Source organism: Kogia breviceps, chromosome 2 (genome assembly GCF_026419965.1).
Source record: "Kogia breviceps isolate mKogBre1 chromosome 2, mKogBre1 haplotype 1, whole genome shotgun sequence".
Taxonomy (NCBI): domain Eukaryota; kingdom Metazoa; phylum Chordata; class Mammalia; order Artiodactyla; family Physeteridae; genus Kogia; species Kogia breviceps.
Window position 1 is genome coordinate 180,037,692 of NC_081311.1, and position 17,527 is coordinate 180,055,218.

Below are 17,527 nucleotides of genomic sequence, written 5' to 3' on the forward strand. Positions count from 1 at the left end.
GTATATATGTCAATCCCAGTCTCCCAGTTCATCCCCCCCAGCTCACTTTTCCCTCTTGGTGTCCATACGTTTGTTCTCTACATCTGTGTTTCTATTTCTGTCCTGAAAACCAGTTCATCTGTACCATTTTCTAGGTTCCACATATATGCGTTAATATATGATATTTGTTTTTCTCTTTATGACTTACTTCACTCTGTATGACAGTCTCTAGATCCATCCACGTCTACAGATGACCCAATTTCGTTCCTTTTTATGGCTGAGTAACATTCCATTGCATATATGTACCACAACTTCTTTGTCCATTCATCTGTCGATGGGCATTTAGGTTGCTTCCATAACCTGATTATTGTAAATAGTGCTGCAATGAACACTGGGGTGCATGTGTCTTTTTGAATTATGGTTTTCTTTAGGTATATGCCCAGTAGTGGGATTACTGGGTCATTTGGTAATTCTATTTTCAGTTTTTTAAGGAACTTCCAAACTGTTCTCCATAGTGGCTGTATCAGTTTACATTCCCACCAACAATGCAAGAGGGTTCCCTTTTCTCCACACCCTCTCCAGCATTTGTTGTTTGTAGATTTTCTGATGTTGCCCATTCTAACTGGTGTGAGGTGATACCTCATTATACTTTTGATTTGCATTTCTCTGATAATTAGTGATGTTGAGCAGCTTTTCATGTGCTTCGTGGCCATCTGTATGTCTTTGGAGAAATATCTATTTAGGACTTCTCCCCATTTTTGGATTGGGTTGTTTGTTCTTTTGTTATTGAGCTGCACGAGCTGTTTATATATTTTGGAGATTAATCCTTTGTCCGTTGATTCATTTGCAACTATTTTCTCCCATTCTGAGGGTTGTCTTTTCATCTTGTTTATGGTTTCCTTTGCTGTGCAAAACCTTTGAAGTTTCATTAGGTCCCATTTGTTTATTTTTGTTTTTATTTCCATTATTCTAGGAGGTGGATCAAAAAAGATTTTGCTGTGATTTATGTCAAAGAATGTTCTTCCTATGTTTTCCTCTAAGAGTTTAATAGTGTCCGGTCTTACATTTAGGTCTCTAATCCATTTTGAGTTTATTTTTGTGTATGGTTTTAGGGAGTGTTCTAATTTCATTCTTTTACATGTAGCTGTCCAGTTTTCCCAGCACCACTTATTGAAGAGACTGTCTTTTCTCCAACATATATCCTTGCCTCCTTTGTCATAGATTAGTTGACCATAGGTGTGTGGGTTTATCTCTGGGCTTTCTATACTGTTCCATTGGTCTGTATTTCTGTTTTTGTGCCAGTACCATGTTGTCTTGATTACTGTAGCTTTTAGTGTAATATGAAGTCAGGGAGTCTTCCTCCAGCTCTGTTTTTTTCCCTCAAGACTGCTTTGGCTATTTGGGGTCATTGGTGTCTCCATACAAATTTTCAGGTGATTTGTTCTAGTTCCATAAAAAATGCCATTGGTAATTTGATATGATTGCATTGAATCTGTAGATTGCTTTGGGTAGTATAGTCATTTTCACAATATTGATTCTTCCAATCCAAGAACATGGTATATCTCTCCATCTGTTTGTATCATCTTTAATTTCTTTCATTAGTGTCTTAGAGTTTTCTGCATACAGGTCTTTTGTCTCCCTAGGTAGGTTTTATTCCTAGGTATTTTATTCTTTTTGTTGCAGTGGTAAATGGGGGTGTTTCCTTAATTTCTCTTTAAGATTTTTCATCATTAGTGTGTAGGAATGCAAGAGATTTCTGTGCATTAATTTTGTATCCTGCAACTTTACCACATTTATTGATTAGCATTAGTAGTTTTCTGGTGGCATCTTTAGGATTCTCTATACATAGTATCATGTTATCTGCAAACAGTGACAGTTTTACTTCTTTTCCAATTTGTATTCCTTTTATTTCTTTTTCTTCTCTGATTGCCGTGGCTAGGACTTCCAAATCTATGTTGAATAATAGTGGTAAGAGTGGACATCCTTGTCTTGTTCCTGATCTTAGAGGAAATACTTTCAGTTTTTCACCATTGAGAATGATGTTTGCTGTGGGTTTGTTGTATATGGCTTTTATTATGTTGAGGTAGGTTCCCTCTATGCCTACTTTCTGAAGAGTTTTTATCATAAATGGGTGTTGAATTTTGTCAAAAGCTTTTTGTGCATCTATTGAGATGATCATATGGTTTATATTCTTCAGTTTGTTAATATGGTGTATCACATTGATTGATTTGTGTATATTGAAGAATTGCATCCCTGGGATAAATTCCACTTGATCATGGTGTATGATCCTTTTAATCTGTTGTTGGATTCTGTTTGCTAGTGTTTTGCTGAGGATTTTTGCATCTATATTCATCAGTGATATTTAGTCTGTAGTTTCCTTTTTTTGTAGTGTCTTTGTCTGGTTTTGGTATCAGGGTGATGGTGGCCTCATAGAACGAGTTTGGGAGTGTTCCTTCTTCCACAATTTTTTGGAGGAGTTTGGGAAGGATGAGTTTTAGCTCTTCTCTAAACGTTTGATAGAATTCATCTGTGAAGACATCTGGTCCTGGACTTTTGTTTGTTGGAAGATTTTTAATCAGAGTTTCAATTTCATTACTTGTGATTGGTCTGTTCATATTATCTATTTTTCTTCCTGGTTCAGTCTTGGAAGATTATACCTTTCTAAGAATTTTTCCATTTCTTCCAGGTTGTCCATTTTATTGGCATAGAGTTGCTTCTGGTAGACTCTTAGGATGCTTTGTACTTCTGCAGTATCTGTTGTCAGTTCTCCATTTTCATTTCTAATTTTATTGATTTGAGTCCTCTCCCTCTTTTTCTTGATGAGTCTGGCTAATGGTTTATCAATTTTGTTTATCTTCTCAAAGAACCACCGTTTAGTTTTATTGATGTTTGCTCTTGTTTTCTTTTCTATTTCATTATTTCTTCTCTGATCTTTATGATTTCTTTCCTTCTACTAACTTTGGGTTTTATTTGTTCTTCTTTCTCTAATTCCTTTAGGTGTTAGGTTAGATTGTTTATTTGATATTTTTCTTGTTTCTTGAAGTAGGCTTGTATTGGTATAAACTTCCCTCTTAGAACTGCTTTTGCTGCGTCCCATAGGTTTTGGATCGTTGTGTTTTCCTTGTAATTTGTTTCTACATATTTCTTTATTTCCTCTTTGATTTCTTCAGTGATCTCTTGGCTGTTTAGTAATGTATTGTTTAGCCTCCACATGTTTGTGTTTTTTAAGTTTTTCCCCCTGTAATTGATTTCTAATCTCATAGCGTTACGGTGAGAAAAGATGCTTGATATGATTTCAATTTTCTTAAATTTACTGAGGCTTGATTTGTGACCCAAGATGTGATCTATCCTGGAGAATGTTCCATGTGCACTTGAGAAGAAAGTGTATTCTGTTGTTTTTGGATGGAATGTCCTGTAAATATCAATTAAGTCCATCTTGTTTAATGTATCATTTAAAGCTTGTGTTTCCTTATTTATTTTCATTTTGGATGATCTGTCAGTTGTGAAAGTGGGTGTTAAAGTCCCCTACTATTGTGTTACTGTCAGTTTCCCTTTTTATGGCTGTTAGCATTTGCCTTATGTATTGAGGTGCTCCTCTGTTGGATGCATAAATATTTACAATTGTTATATCTTCTTGGATTGATCCCTTGATCATTATGTAGTGTCCTTCTTGTCTCTTGTAATAGTCTTTATTTTAAAGTCTATTTTGTCTTATATGAGAATTGCTACTCCAGCTTTCTTTTGATTTCCATTTGCATGGGATATCTTTTTCCATCCCCTTACTTTCAGTCTGTATGTGTTCCTAGGTCTGAAGTGGGTCTTTTGTAGACAGCATGTATGTGGGTCTTGTTTTTGTATCCATTCAGCGAGCCTGTGTCTTTTGGTTGCAGCATTTAATCCATTCCCATTTAAGGTAATTATCAATATGTATGTTCCTGTGACCTTTTTCTTAATTGTTTTCTTAATTGTTTTTGTAGGTCCTTTTCTCTTGTGTTTCCTGCTTAGGGAAGTTCTTTAGCACTTGTTGAAGAGCTGGTTTGGTGGTGCTGAATTTTCTTAGCCTTTGCTTGTCTGTAAAGCTTTTGATTTCTCTGTTGAATCTGAATGAGATCCTTGCTGGGTAGAGTAATCTTGGTTCTAGGTTCTTCCCTTTCATCACTTTAAGTATATCATGCCACTGCCTTCTGGCTTGTAGAGTTTCTGCTGAGAAATCAGCTGTTAACCTTATGGGAGTTCCCTTGTATGTTATTTGTCTTTTTTCCCTGTTGCTTTCAATAATAATTTTTGTTTGTCTTTAATTTTTATCAATTTGATTACTATGTGTCTCGGTGTGTTTCTCCTTGGGTTTATCCTGCCTGGGACTCTGCGCTTCCTGGACTTGGGTGGCTATTGCCTTTCCCATGTTAGGGAAGTTTTCGACTATAATCTCTTCAGATATTCTCTCAGGTCCTTTCTCTCTCTCTTCTCCTTCTGGGACCCCTATAGTATGAATGTTGTTGCATTTAATATTGTCCCAGAAGTCTCTTAGGCTGTCTTCATTTCTTTTCATTCTTCTTTCTTTATTCGGCGATAGTGAATTCCACCATTCAGTCTTCCAGGTCAGTTATCCGTTTTTCTGCCTCAGTTATTCTGCTATTGATTCCTTCTAGTGTAGTTTTCATTTCAGTTATTGTATTGTTTGTCTATGGTTGTTTGTTCTTTAATTCTCTAGGTCTTTGTTAAGCATTTCTTGCATCTTCTCGATCTTTGACTCTATTTTTTTTTCCAGGGTCCTGGATCATCTTCATGATCATTATTCTGAATTCTTTTTCTGGAAGGTTGCCTATCTCTACTTCATTTAGTTGTTTTTCTGGGGTTTGATCTTGTTCCTTCATCTGGTACAAACTCCTCTGACTTCATTTTGTCTGTCTTTCTGTGAATGTGGTTTTCATTCCACTGGCTGCAGAAGTGTAGTTCTTCTTGCTTCTGCTGTCTGCCCTCTTGGATGAGGCTATCTAAAAGGGTTGTTAATGACAGTAATTTGGGAGGGACTGTTTTATTCACTGATAATATCCCAAGTTCCTAGAACAGTGCCTAACATTGTAGTAGGCACTCAGTAGATGTTTGGCAAGGTTTTGATTTTAAAAGTGTCTGCCATCCAAAATAACACCAAGGAAATGAAATTATAATGTTGTTTTTAATTAGTGGCCCACTAGTTTTGTGTGTGCGCTGAACTTCTTATAAATGTTTATTCACAAGATTTTGGCTTTTAAAAATCCTGCCACTGTTAAGAAAATAGGCAGTGGAAAAGTTGTAGTTTCCTTGTTAACTGCATTTCAACTTTCGACTGAGTCTACTGAGTCTGGTATAAAAGAAGAGAAACCCAACACAGGTTTTTCCCTCCAGCTCTCCCACCCACTAAACTCTTGCTTTAGTTTGTAACATTATTTCTTAAACTGACAGGACTTACAATTTAAATTTTATACTATAAATTGTACAGTAAAGTTGCCACAGTTGTTTGATCTTATTTCTGTACTGAAGTGGATCCCTGATGATCACTAGTCTAGTCGTACTTTTTTCCTTTTTCTGAATTCTTTGTTGATTTATTTATGGATTTGCTGGCTTTGGTCCACCAGTGGTGTGTGCACACGTGTGTGTTCATGTACCTCTGTGGGGTGTGTGTGTGTTTGTTAAGATGGGCTCAGACTCGGGTGCTTTATTCAGTCTCACCAAGTTCTTGTATGTTCATGTATATCTGTTTGCCTCTTCGTTATACTTTATTTGAGACATACTTGTGCAGTCTTTATATGTGTGTTTTTAAAATTTTTCTAGGAAATGTACACATATCTGATCTTATTGACCTGGCTTATTAATGTGTATTAATATTTTTATATGTAGTTTTGAATGGAGCCCCTGGATTTATAAACTTGTGTGATGCTTTGAATGCCTGGCAGCTGGTGAAGGAACTCAAAGAAGCTTTAGGCATTCCAGCTGCTGCCTCTTTCAAACATGTCAGCCCAGCAGGTAAAGCACTGCACTGTGGGATTCTCTGGAACTGTTTAAAATACACTTAAAAAAAATTTTTTGGAAGTTTGACAAGACTCAAAAGCCAATATATACATTCTGTGAAGTCCGAAACCACTTTTGTTAATAACAATATCAATGTAGTAACTGGATAAAATCTGAAAACAATACCATGTGCACATATCTTTTACATATATATGATATGTAACACTATTATGAGATAGGAAGGTGAGATAATAGTTTTATTTGTAGTGGAAACATGTTTTAGAAAATAAAAGTGATGTTGCTTAATGCAGTATGACTAAACTAAACATTTTTCCACATGGTTGAAATTTTTTTTTTCTTTTGCGGTACGCCGGCCTCTCACTGTTGCGGCCTCTGCGGCCTCTCCCGTTGCGGAGCACAGGCTCTGGACGCGCAGGCTCAGCGGCCACGGCTCACGGGCCCAGCCGCTCCGCGGCACGTGAGATCTTCCCGGACCGGGGCACGAACCCGCGTCCCCTGCATCGGCAGGCGGACTCTCAACCGCTGCGCCACCGGGGAAGCCCCACATGGTTGAAAATTTAACCGAATAGACATAAAGAAGTTGTTCTTATGGCACTTTAACTTTTTACAGCCATTGTATGAGAGACCTTTTTTCTTCTATGTTTGAGTCAGCTTTACAGCTTAGTTATTTGTATCACCTACTGACAATTCAACACATAATTAGTTCTCAGATAGTTTTTGGATATGAAAACAATGGGAGTGGCAGAGAAATAAACGGTGTGTGATATCAAGCAGGACAGAGAGTCAGTAATGAATTAAAGCAGCTTCGTACACACGCCTAGCTTTGGCAGACTCAAGACAGTGGCTCTGTTTTCAGAGGCTGGAGAAGAGATTCCCCCCACCTCACCCTCCCCTGCAGTTACGTTTTTGGCATTTAATTATCTGACCTAACAGGTTTTTGTTTAATTTGGCCCAAGCACTAGAAATTATGCTATATAGACTAGATGTTTAGAAAAATGTCCTGATTTAGGAATTGATAAGTAGTAACTTGAGATTTTGGGTTTATTTATGGCTTTCTATACCAGGTGCTGCTGTTGGAATTCCACTCAGTGAAGATGAAGCCAAAGTCTGCATGGTCTATGATATGTACGAAACCCTCACACCCATTTCCACTGCATATGCAAGAGCAAGAGGTCAGAAGAATAATAGCACTTTTTCTGTTCTTTTTTTTTTTTTGAGAGGAAAAGCAGTATTTTATCTTAAAGTAGTAATATCCTTTGTTTCGTTACAGGATTTCAAATTACCTTAATATGTTTTTCATTAATACTTCAGAATGACTATATGAGAGCCTTGGAATAAATTTGTTTGTAAAAGTATGTGTTAGTTTTAGTATTTAATGTAATAAAGGGAAGCACAATTGGAATTTGGTGTGTGAAGTTTCAGATTAGGCTATTGAATGTATTTGTATTGCTAAATTTAAGTTGTATCGTTATTTAAGTACACTGAATTTGGTTAAAGTTATATTTTATATAATTCACAAGTATCTAATGCATGAGCTTAATAACCTGTGAATATTATTGTAAAATTAATGGGAGATTACTGAGACACTTTCTCATGGTTTACTTTCTACAACAGGGGTTAGCAAAGTGTGGCTCATTGGCTAAATCCAGCCCACCACCTAGCTTTGTAAATGTAGTCTGGTTGGAATAGGGCCACATATGTTGGTGGCTGATTGCTGACCACAATCTTGGAGGTGGAACAGGGATCACGTGGTCGCAAAGCTTAAAAAAATATATACTATCAGGCCCTTTACAGAAAAAGTTTGCTGAATGTTGCTCTAGGAGGTAAAATGAAAGAATATTTCTTATTGATTATTTCAGTTAAATGACTTATTAATCTATTGTTTAAATCTTAGTCAAGTTAGATTTTATATGGTCACATTGGGGTTTGTTGAACATTACCTTTTTCTGTATAAGGATGGATAATCTGTGATAAATACTACATTTTAATTTTTATTTACAGGGGCTGATAGGATGTCCTCCTTTGGTGATTTTGTTGCATTATCTGATATTTGTGATGTCCCTACTGCCAAAATTATCTCTAGAGAGGTTAGTGGACATTCTGTATCTTGTCCCATGCATAACTAAGTAGAGCTTAATTTGTTCCTAGTGTTTATTGAAACCATAACCTATAATATTTGTTTTTGGCTATTGTGATCAAGTTTTATATATTTAATTCTTTAAAATTTTCTAGTAGTCATTGTCTTAATGCCAGTTACTGTTTCTGAAGAATAGAGGATGCTATCTTGGATGGTGATGTAATAATGAACCTGGCTGTAAACTTTCATTAGGTCTGTAATGAAAGAGACTGTATAGTGAGGGGAATTATAAACTACTCTAAAAAACTAACCCCCGTCAATAGAGTACCAAACAGGCATTCCAGAAAGGTGGGGGTGGGGCTGGGGAGATAGAGAAGAAGAATGAAGGAGCTCAGATGCCTCGGAGGGAAACAAACAGTTAGCAGTTAAGGCTCACATGGCCTGTGACTTGACAATATGTGACTTGCTTTAGGGATCCTTACCATCACCCCTACCATCCCCAGCTGCCGTGGAGCTGGCATGCTGCGTTATAGGTTACAGCACGAGGCTTTGGGGTGTGAGCTGTGACTTTCGTATCTTTATAATGTGGTAAATCTGATTTCCTCTGACCTCTTTTCTTGCTGTTGAGGAGCCTGCCTTGCCTCGGGTCATTTAGCCAGGTTTTGGCAGAGCCAGAATTAGAAGAACATGCTCTTTCTAGTACAAAACCTCCCCGTGAACAGAAGAGTTAAAAAATCATTTTTCTTCCTAAGATACGTGTATTACAGTGAATCATTCATATATTCTTGGTTAAAATTGAAACAGACAACCAAAAGGACAGCCAATGAGATAAGATCAGCTGTAGAAAGTTGTATTCTAGCATAGACTTACCTTTTCCAAGTATAGTAGTATTATCTGGTGGAGGCAGAAACCAGAAACTGCTACTGCATTATTTACAACAGATAATTATCTCTAGATCGTTTAAGAGGTGTTCTCTAATTTTTTAAAATAGAAATTAATATTTAATACACATATAGGTATCTGATGGTATTATTGCCCCGGGATATGAAGATGAAGCTTTGAAATTACTTTCTAAAAAGAAAAATGGGAACTACTGTGTTCTTCAGGTTAGTGCAATTCATGTTTGAAACAGTAATTTGCTCTTCTATTTTGTCTCTTTTTCCCCATATTTAATCCTTCCTTTATACTGGCACCCTTATAATTTATCCTTCTTTACTATGGTTTTTTTATCCTTAACCCTGCAAATTTTTTCTTCCTATTAATTTTTGGGGCTTAAGATCTAGATAGCTTTCTCACCCTTACTTTTCATTTCTTTAAAAATAATATATTTAATGTGGTTTCCTATTCAAAAGGTATTGAAGGTTATTTGATGAAGTCTCCTCATCCTTCCCTTATGCCACTCTGTTACCTTTTTTAAAAGTAATAGTCTCGGGGCTTCCCTGGTGGCGCAGTGGTTGAGAATCCGCCTGCCGATGCAGGGGATATGGGTTCGTGCCCCGGTCCGGGAAGATCCCACATGCCGCGGAGCGGCTGGGCCCGTGAGCCATGGCCGCTGAGCCTGCGCGTCCGGAGCCTGTGCCCCGCAACGGGAGAGGCCACAACAGTGAGAGGCCCGCGTACCACAAAAAAAAAAAAAAAAAAAGTAATAGTCTCAATTTCTTGGTCACCTTTCCTGAAATATGTAGTCTATACATATTCAGCAGATATTTGCATTTGCATTTCTTGTTTTTCTCCCCACTGACACATATGCACACAGCTTCATCATCTTGGAAGTTTGTCCCGTATCTGTGTATCTTATCTAGCCAGTCACCAGTCTTTAGCTATTACACACACCCTGCAATGAATAAGCTAGAGGAAAAGTCCTGAGAATAAAATTAGGACTAGGTTGCAGACAATCTGTATTGATGACTTAGATAGAGGCTGCTCATTTTAAGGTTGTACAACCAATTTTATGTCTTAATGGGAATATGTAAGGGTGCCTATTTCCTAACACCTTTGCTAGCATCAAGTTTTTAAACATTTTTATCTTAGCAGTTAGATAGATGAAAATGGCATCTCATTGCAGTTTTAGTTTCTCATTGTGTGTGGGTGAACATCTTTTCACATTTAAGAGTGTTTTTACTTCCCTTTTATGAACTGTCTGCCCATGTTCTTTGCCTGTCTTTCTAATAGATTGTTGAGTTTTTTTCCTTACTGATTTTTACAAGCTCTTATACATTAGGGAAATTAGCCCATAGTCTGATCATAAATGGATAAAGCAAAAAGTTATTTGAATTGAAAGTTAAAATTCGTAATACTGTTTTTCAGAAGGTATTAATGTAAAAAATAAAATTTGTGGAATCCAAATTCCATATATTGAAAGTTATTATTCTTCATTTTAAGAAGCCAATAATTACATGGTTCACCATAGACTCCATGTCAGCTTTTCAAGGAAAGAAAACAAAAATACCACATTAAATGTAATACTTTTTTAAAAGCTACTTAATCATTCAGTTAGCTGCCACTGTATTTTCACTCTTAACTGTTTTTTGTTGTTTTTGTCATTAAGAGTAGTAAGTACTTCTGGCTATTAGCAGTTACTTGTAGCATCATGGAGATTGTTTTCCAAATCCTGAGCCTGACCCTGATCACGACCTCTTTAGCACCGGACAGTATCATGTTTCAGGGTGTCAAAAGAACACCAGGGCTTCCTCAATATTTTGTTTATTTGAGAGGTTTTTTTTATGACATCAGTTAATAGGCGGGCACGTCTCAGTTTTAGAAATTTTATAATGTGAAAGGAAAAGGACCATTTTAGAATTCAGGAAAATGAAGATTAAGCAGAATTAATATGAGGGCTTGCTTATAAGTTATAGATATCAGTGCTTTCTAAGTCAAAGATCATCCAAAGGTTAAATGAAGAAATACTGTCAAATTTGGAAAAATGTCTAGGGAGAGAGTGGTCTTATGCAGATTATTCCCATGTCTTACTATCATTTCAGTTAAAAATTTAGAGGAAGAAAGCAATGAATGATGTATTCCTTTTCAAATAACAAAGACACAGACTACAAATGCTGTTCTCTTTCTCTCTCTTTTAACTATTTTTTTTTTTTTAGTTTTGGCTGCGTTGGGTCTTCCTTGCTGCATGCGTGCTTTCTCTAGTTGCAGTGAGCGGGGACTCTTTGTTGCCGTGTGTGGGCTTCTCATTGCGTTGGCTTTTCTTGTTGCGGAGCATGGGCTCTAGGCACGTGGGCTTCCGTAGTTGTGGCTAGTGGGCTCTAGAGCACAGGCTCAGTAGTTGTGGCACATGGGCTTCGTTGCTCCGCGGCATGTGGGAACTTCCCAGACCAGGGCTTGAACCCTTGTCCCTTGCATTGGCAGGAGGATTCTTAACCACTGCGCCACCACGGAAGCCCACTCTTTTAACTTTTTAATATAAGTCTTAATTAAGTATTTGTAATAGATTTTTAGAAAAAAATTAGAGGTTAGTTTTTGTGCCACTGCCTGTTTGTTAGCATATCTGTTTTAGTTTGTTTTTTATATAAAAAAACATATGTACGGTGCTTTCAGTTACTGAAACCAGAAATGCTCTGTTGGAATCATTGGTTCTAATGTCTGGTATAAGTTACAAAGCCCTATAAGATTATAAAACCTATAAAAAATTTTGGAGCAAAATATTGGTGCCTGGCCGTTCTATTACACCCATCCTGAAATGATCTTATACCTGCTTAAGTTAGAAAAAATGCATATAGCCTTGCTTATAATGAAATATCTTGAACATAAATTAAGTGAAAAATTTTGAGGGTTGTAGACATATTTTTTAGTCTTTTAACTCTTTAAATTTGTTTAATTTAGATGGACCAGTCTTACCATCCAGATGAAAACGAAGTTCGAACTCTCTTTGGTCTTCGTTTAAGCCAGAAGAGAAATAATAGTGTCGTCAACAGGTCATTATTTAGCAACATTGTTACCAAGAATAAAGATGTAAGTCTGAAAATCTCTGAACTGAACACTAGTAATTCAGTAGATCTGTTTTTAATATTTATATGCTTGTGCATTTATTAAGGCCCATATTTAAAACTGGTCGATATGCAAAGAGCTAGCTCATCTCTGAGTTGTCAAGTAAGTTTGAGAACTTAAAAATTGAACAGAAGACCATATTAGAAACTTCTGTGCAGATGTATATATGTAGTTATTTACCTTCAATTCTACATATATGGGATCATATATTTTCTAAATCTGTTCTGTAACTTGCCTTTTTTTCTATGCACTGAGCTACAAATGTGTTTTTATATCAAGAAACATAGATCCACATCTTCATCTGAAAGGCCATGTGGCAATCCATGTACTATGATGGATATTTAAGTTGTTTCCATTTTCAGTGCTATGATTGATGTTTTCACATAGTCATGATTTTGCTCTTGTCCTGTTGTCATCTTTTAGAAGGACATATTCCTAGGATAAAAATGCTTTTCTTTTTGTATTTACATGTATTATATCAATTAATATGCACAGCTCCCTCTGGGCAGGGTGTGACTACTGTCAACTGTATTGTAAAGATCACAAAATTGTGACAGAGAGGACAGTTAAGACATTTGCCCAAGGTTATACTATAAGGAAATGGATGAGCTAGTAGTACTTGTTTTTCTGAAATCCCTTAATTGGGCCTTCAGTTCTAAAGGATATTTTTGCTGGGTCTGATGTTGGCTGTACTTTCTTTTCAGTACTTCAGATGTGTAACTGACTTCATTGTTTTCTGGTCTTACCTGTTGGTATGCCTGGTGTTTTTGATTGCACGCTGGGCATTGGATATTGATGAAATAAAAATTCATATTTTAAGGCAAGGCAAGAAAAATTTAAACATGAAACTTTTTCTCTGCCCTTTGGCCTCCTCCTTCCCCTCTAGCGTGCATAGTGCATCTGTATTGTGGCAGAAATACCTGCTCAATCATAAAGCTCAATTTTTCTTCTTCTGCTGCCAGCCACGTAACTCCTTAGAAGATAACATTCCTTTCTCAATCCTTGGATGGGTCACGATGACCCACCACTCTGCCTTGTGCATGCAGACATCTTTGATGAACTTTATGTACAGTGCCAATATATCACTTCCCTTAAAGATAGTGATTGGTACAGAGCAGACTGGTCAGACATTGTGGGGAGATTCTGGGCTGCACCTAATGGAAGTTCTTAGCTTAAATACTTGCTTATGACCTTATTAATATTACTAGCTATTGTATTTCTATTCTGCCTATTTTACAAGATTATTGTTTCTTCCAAATATGTGACTGAGCGTTTGCTAAAAATAATGATAACTAGGGGAGTTGAAATGATTGGCCAAATACATCTTTCTATAAGATCAATGATTATAATAGTGTAACTATAGATATGGAAAGAAGCAACAAGAGGGAACCATTTCCTGGACCATAATAGACTAGTGAGTCAGGTGGGCAATAGGCTTTTGGTTACTGCCAAGAGGACCTAGTCCAGTAATAGCACATCGAGTGGCTTATCAACGAAAGCATTCCTAGCACCATGGGACAAATTAGTCACAAAATGCCTCCCAAACTTTGATTGAAATTAAGACCAAAAGGGAGGGGAATCATAAAATAAAGAATGTCGCCCACCATCCAGTTTTGCAAGAATCACGTCTTTAGCCACTGCAGTCACTGAAAGGAATTCAAGATGAGGTACTTTGTGCTCTGGGAAAACTCACAAAACTGGCCCTCAGATAGTTATGTATTCTCAGGAGATTTTGTGAACCCAGTTTCTTGTATCTTCCCATACTTAGAAAAGCACTTAAAACAATTAAGCTGTCTGTTCCCTGGACAATAGCAGTAACCTTCTGCGGAGAAGTGTGTGCCTGATTGCAAGTGCCCCTTCATCGAAATCACGTATATACTGGCCTCCCCCGCTTACCTATTTGGAACAGTTCTCAGAGCTCTCTGAGAGACTGTCTCCTGGGTTCCTCAGGTTGTCTCAAATAAAATTTTCCATATCTTTTGTAGGTTGACTATTTGATCAGTTTTTTGGTCCGCAATATTTTGAGGGTCTGGATGGTGTTTTTTTCCCTTCATAGAGTTGACTTATGTGGGGCTTAGCTCATTTACCTCTTAGTTACTGCCTTCCAACTTGGAAAATGCCTTGAGGGGAAAAACATAGTCACATTCATTTCTTCCTGCTTCCTTTATCTCTGGGGTCTTTGCCCCTTGCCTCTCAGTACTTGATATTTTATGAGCTCTGTATTCAGTTTTTCTATTTGTTCTTAGAAAAGGATTAGTCTCTTAAGAAGTCATTTTGTAACAAGTGGCCGAGTTGGCTATTGTTTCCAGGTCTGAATCCTGAGACTTTAAGTAGAATGTTGAAAATAGACTTTAAAATCTTTATCAGGATAGTTTTTTTAATAAACATATAGTGATTAAGACATGATCTTTGTTGGTTTATTGGTTATTCTTTCATTTTTATCTTTGAAACTTAATGGTGCCCTGAAGTGAAGGAACATGTAGGAATCATATATAGAAAGATCTTTCAGTCCTTTGGAATCCACTCCTTTGGTCAACGCCCCGAGGTACGGGGGTAGCAATGTTTTTAAGCAGCTCACAGTAAAATGAGGCTCTTTTTGGTTTTTTTTTTTTTTTTTTAACTTTATTAATCTGGCTGGTTAATGTATTTTTTAAAATACCAAAAGGGTATTGAGCTAGATTCCATGGTACCCATGCTGACAACTGTGTCTACCTATTGAGACCCTTACTTTTATAAGTTTTCCTTGTAGTTTTATAGGTATTGGACTGATTAATTTAGTAGCACTTGATAGGTTTTGTGCCTCTGGCTGTGCTAGCGTGGATATTTGTACAAGGGTTTGATTTTAATCTTTTATCTACATTCTTTTGTACCTGTTCATATGTATTTTTAATGGAAATTTGGAAACCTAACTAAGGATGAGAATAATAGTATTATCCTCCTTTATATTCCCCTCCCTTCTTTTAAAACAGGTTTTTATTAATATTCCAGCCTCAAAATCATCAGATTATACTATTAGGTCTAGAATGGTTTCAGTCCTGAGAAAGCCGGAGAAGTGTAATGAGTGTGTGTTAAGTATTAACGAACATGCTTGAATTTTTCTCTCTTCTCCCATTTTTCTTGAATAGTGCTTCAATTTGTTTTAACTGTATGTGCCATGTTTATTACACTGGACCCTCTCACTCCCACCCCTTGACATGTCTCATAGTCCTTGATCCTAACTCAGGATACTAGGGTTGTATTTGAAGGTAGGCAGCTAGGAAGGCTGGCTTTTGTTATTAATCTTTCGTAGAACCAAAGGAATAAAATGTATAGTTGGCAAAGAGCAAATACGGATAGAAAAGGATATACTACCAATACATCAAATAGTACCTTAGTATAATAAATTCTTAAAATTCTAACAGCGGTTTTTAAGCTTTTAATTTTGAGTTTAAAAAGTAAAAATTATAGATACACATGCAGTTTTAAGAGTTCCCATAAATCTTTTACTCCATTTCCCCGAATGGACAATGTCTTGCAAAACTATTAATACAGCATCACAACCTTGATAATTGACACTGATGCAGTCAAGACACAGAACATGCCCCTCACTACAAGGAGGCTTCTGTTGCCTTTTATAGCCACACTCACTTCTCTCCTGCCTCTGCCTCCTCTGTAACCTCAGGCAACTACTAATCTGTTCCCCTTTCTGTAACTTTCATTCACGGTACATTCATGAACAGGTTTCTGTATGAACATAGTTTTCATTTCTCTGTTCCAAAGGCCCAGGAGTGTATTTGCTGGCTGGCATCAGAGTTGCATATTTAGTTTAAGAAACTGCCAAACTGTTTTCCAAAGAGGCTGTATCGTTTTATATTTCACACCAGCAACGTATGCATGATCCCAGTTTCTCTGCATCCTTTACCAGGTTTCGGTGTTGCCGCTTTCTTATTAGATAGGTGTGTAACAATATCTCATAATTTTCATTTGCCTTCCCTAATGCCTAGTGATGGACATTTTTTCATGTGTTTATTTGCCATCTGTATATCCTTTTTCTTGAAATGTCTCTTCATGTCTTTTGCCCATTTTCTAATTATAGTTTTATTCTTGTAGCTGAATTTTGAGAGGTCTTTATATATTGTGAATACTAGTTCTTTGTTGGGTATGTGGTTTGCAAAATGTTTTCTCATGGTCTGTAACTTGTCTTTTTATCCTCTTAACACAGGATCTTTTCTAAGAGCCGAAGCTTTAGTTTTGATGAAGTCTGACTTAACAGTTTTTCAGTTAGATGATTTATCAATGAGCTGTGCTTATATCTTTTGTCCGCTTAGCATACCAACATAGATCATTAGTCTTCTTTTCAGTTTGTATTTGCTCTTTATAGTAAAGATAGTGACATTTTTAGTTATAGTAGTTGTTTCATTCTGTTTGAACCGTACTTAATACATTTTTGAATACTTTCTATGTAGAATATTCTAGGCAAACCAAAAAATGATCCTAATTTGGTTTTTCCTGAGCAGTCTTGGCTTTATGTGCATCACAGTTATTTGTAGTGTCTGTGAAAATTACTCTCAGTGTTTATTTGAACATAAATTTTATCACATCTCCAGTTATTCGGTGCTACTGTGATAGAGAAAACACTGTTTGTCAGTTTGGGAGTGGTTATGGTATTTCATATCTGGTGTGATACGTAAAGAGGCTTAAGCCAAAGTTTGTTGCAAAATGGCATCAATTTGAGTTTGTGATGCATTAGGCATCGCACAGAGTTCCATGACAAATATGTTAAATATGATTCTTTCAGTAAAACATGATAGTGTCTCCTACGAACAGTTAATTTCACACCCTCATTTGAGGGATAGAACTGTATTATAGGTCTGTTATAGGAGACACATAATATGCTAAAAGTTAAATGAAGGTTTTTTTTTTTTTTTTTTTTTTTTTAAAGCCCCATTTACCATTTTGTGTTTTTTTAGTTGCCGGAATCTGCGCTCAGAGACCTCACTGTGGCCACCATTGCTGTCAAGTATACTCAGTCTAACTCCGTGTGCTATGCCAGGCATGGGCAGGTAACCAAGCTGTCAGACTCACCTTGGGAGGACTGTTGTTTTACAAGATGACGTTCAAAAATCCATCTGTCCTGGGAACTAGACTGCTTGCAAAGGAAAATTTGCCAAGTTTTTTCTCTTCTCGGTTTGTCAGTAGTTACTCAGTAATGATTACAAAGTATCTTTGGAACTAAGTAGTAAAATTGTTCTTATTGCTTCTTGCCTGGAACGAGTTGGCACGTTTTGGGTTAGGGGACAATGGCTGCTAGGGAACTAGTTTTTTTGCTCCCCTCGTCCCTGTCAGTAGCATTTCCAGTGAAGAGGGAGTAGAACGTACTGCCACCCCCTAGCCCATCGTTTTGCAGCATAAAGGGTATTTTTATTTATACTTCTAACGTTATTTTACCAAGAATCTGTAGACTAAGAGTTAACATGATGAAAA

General features: G+C 36.8%; 1 protein-coding gene across 2 annotated transcripts in view; it reads left to right on the forward strand.

Moving 5' to 3' along the window:
* ATIC (5-aminoimidazole-4-carboxamide ribonucleotide formyltransferase/IMP cyclohydrolase) overlaps positions 1-17,527 on the forward strand; it is a 40,084-nt gene that overhangs the window by 9,876 nt on the left and 12,681 nt on the right. For both annotated transcript variants that reach the window (XM_059052793.2, XM_067026825.1), the window contains exons 8-13: positions 5,857-5,982; positions 7,053-7,160; positions 7,990-8,075; positions 9,082-9,171; positions 11,900-12,028; positions 17,014-17,106. In XM_059052793.2, the coding sequence (XP_058908776.1) occupies positions 5,857-5,982; positions 7,053-7,160; positions 7,990-8,075; positions 9,082-9,171; positions 11,900-12,028; positions 17,014-17,106 (632 nt within the window). The remainder of the gene's footprint in view (positions 1-5,856; positions 5,983-7,052; positions 7,161-7,989; positions 8,076-9,081; positions 9,172-11,899; positions 12,029-17,013; positions 17,107-17,527) is intronic.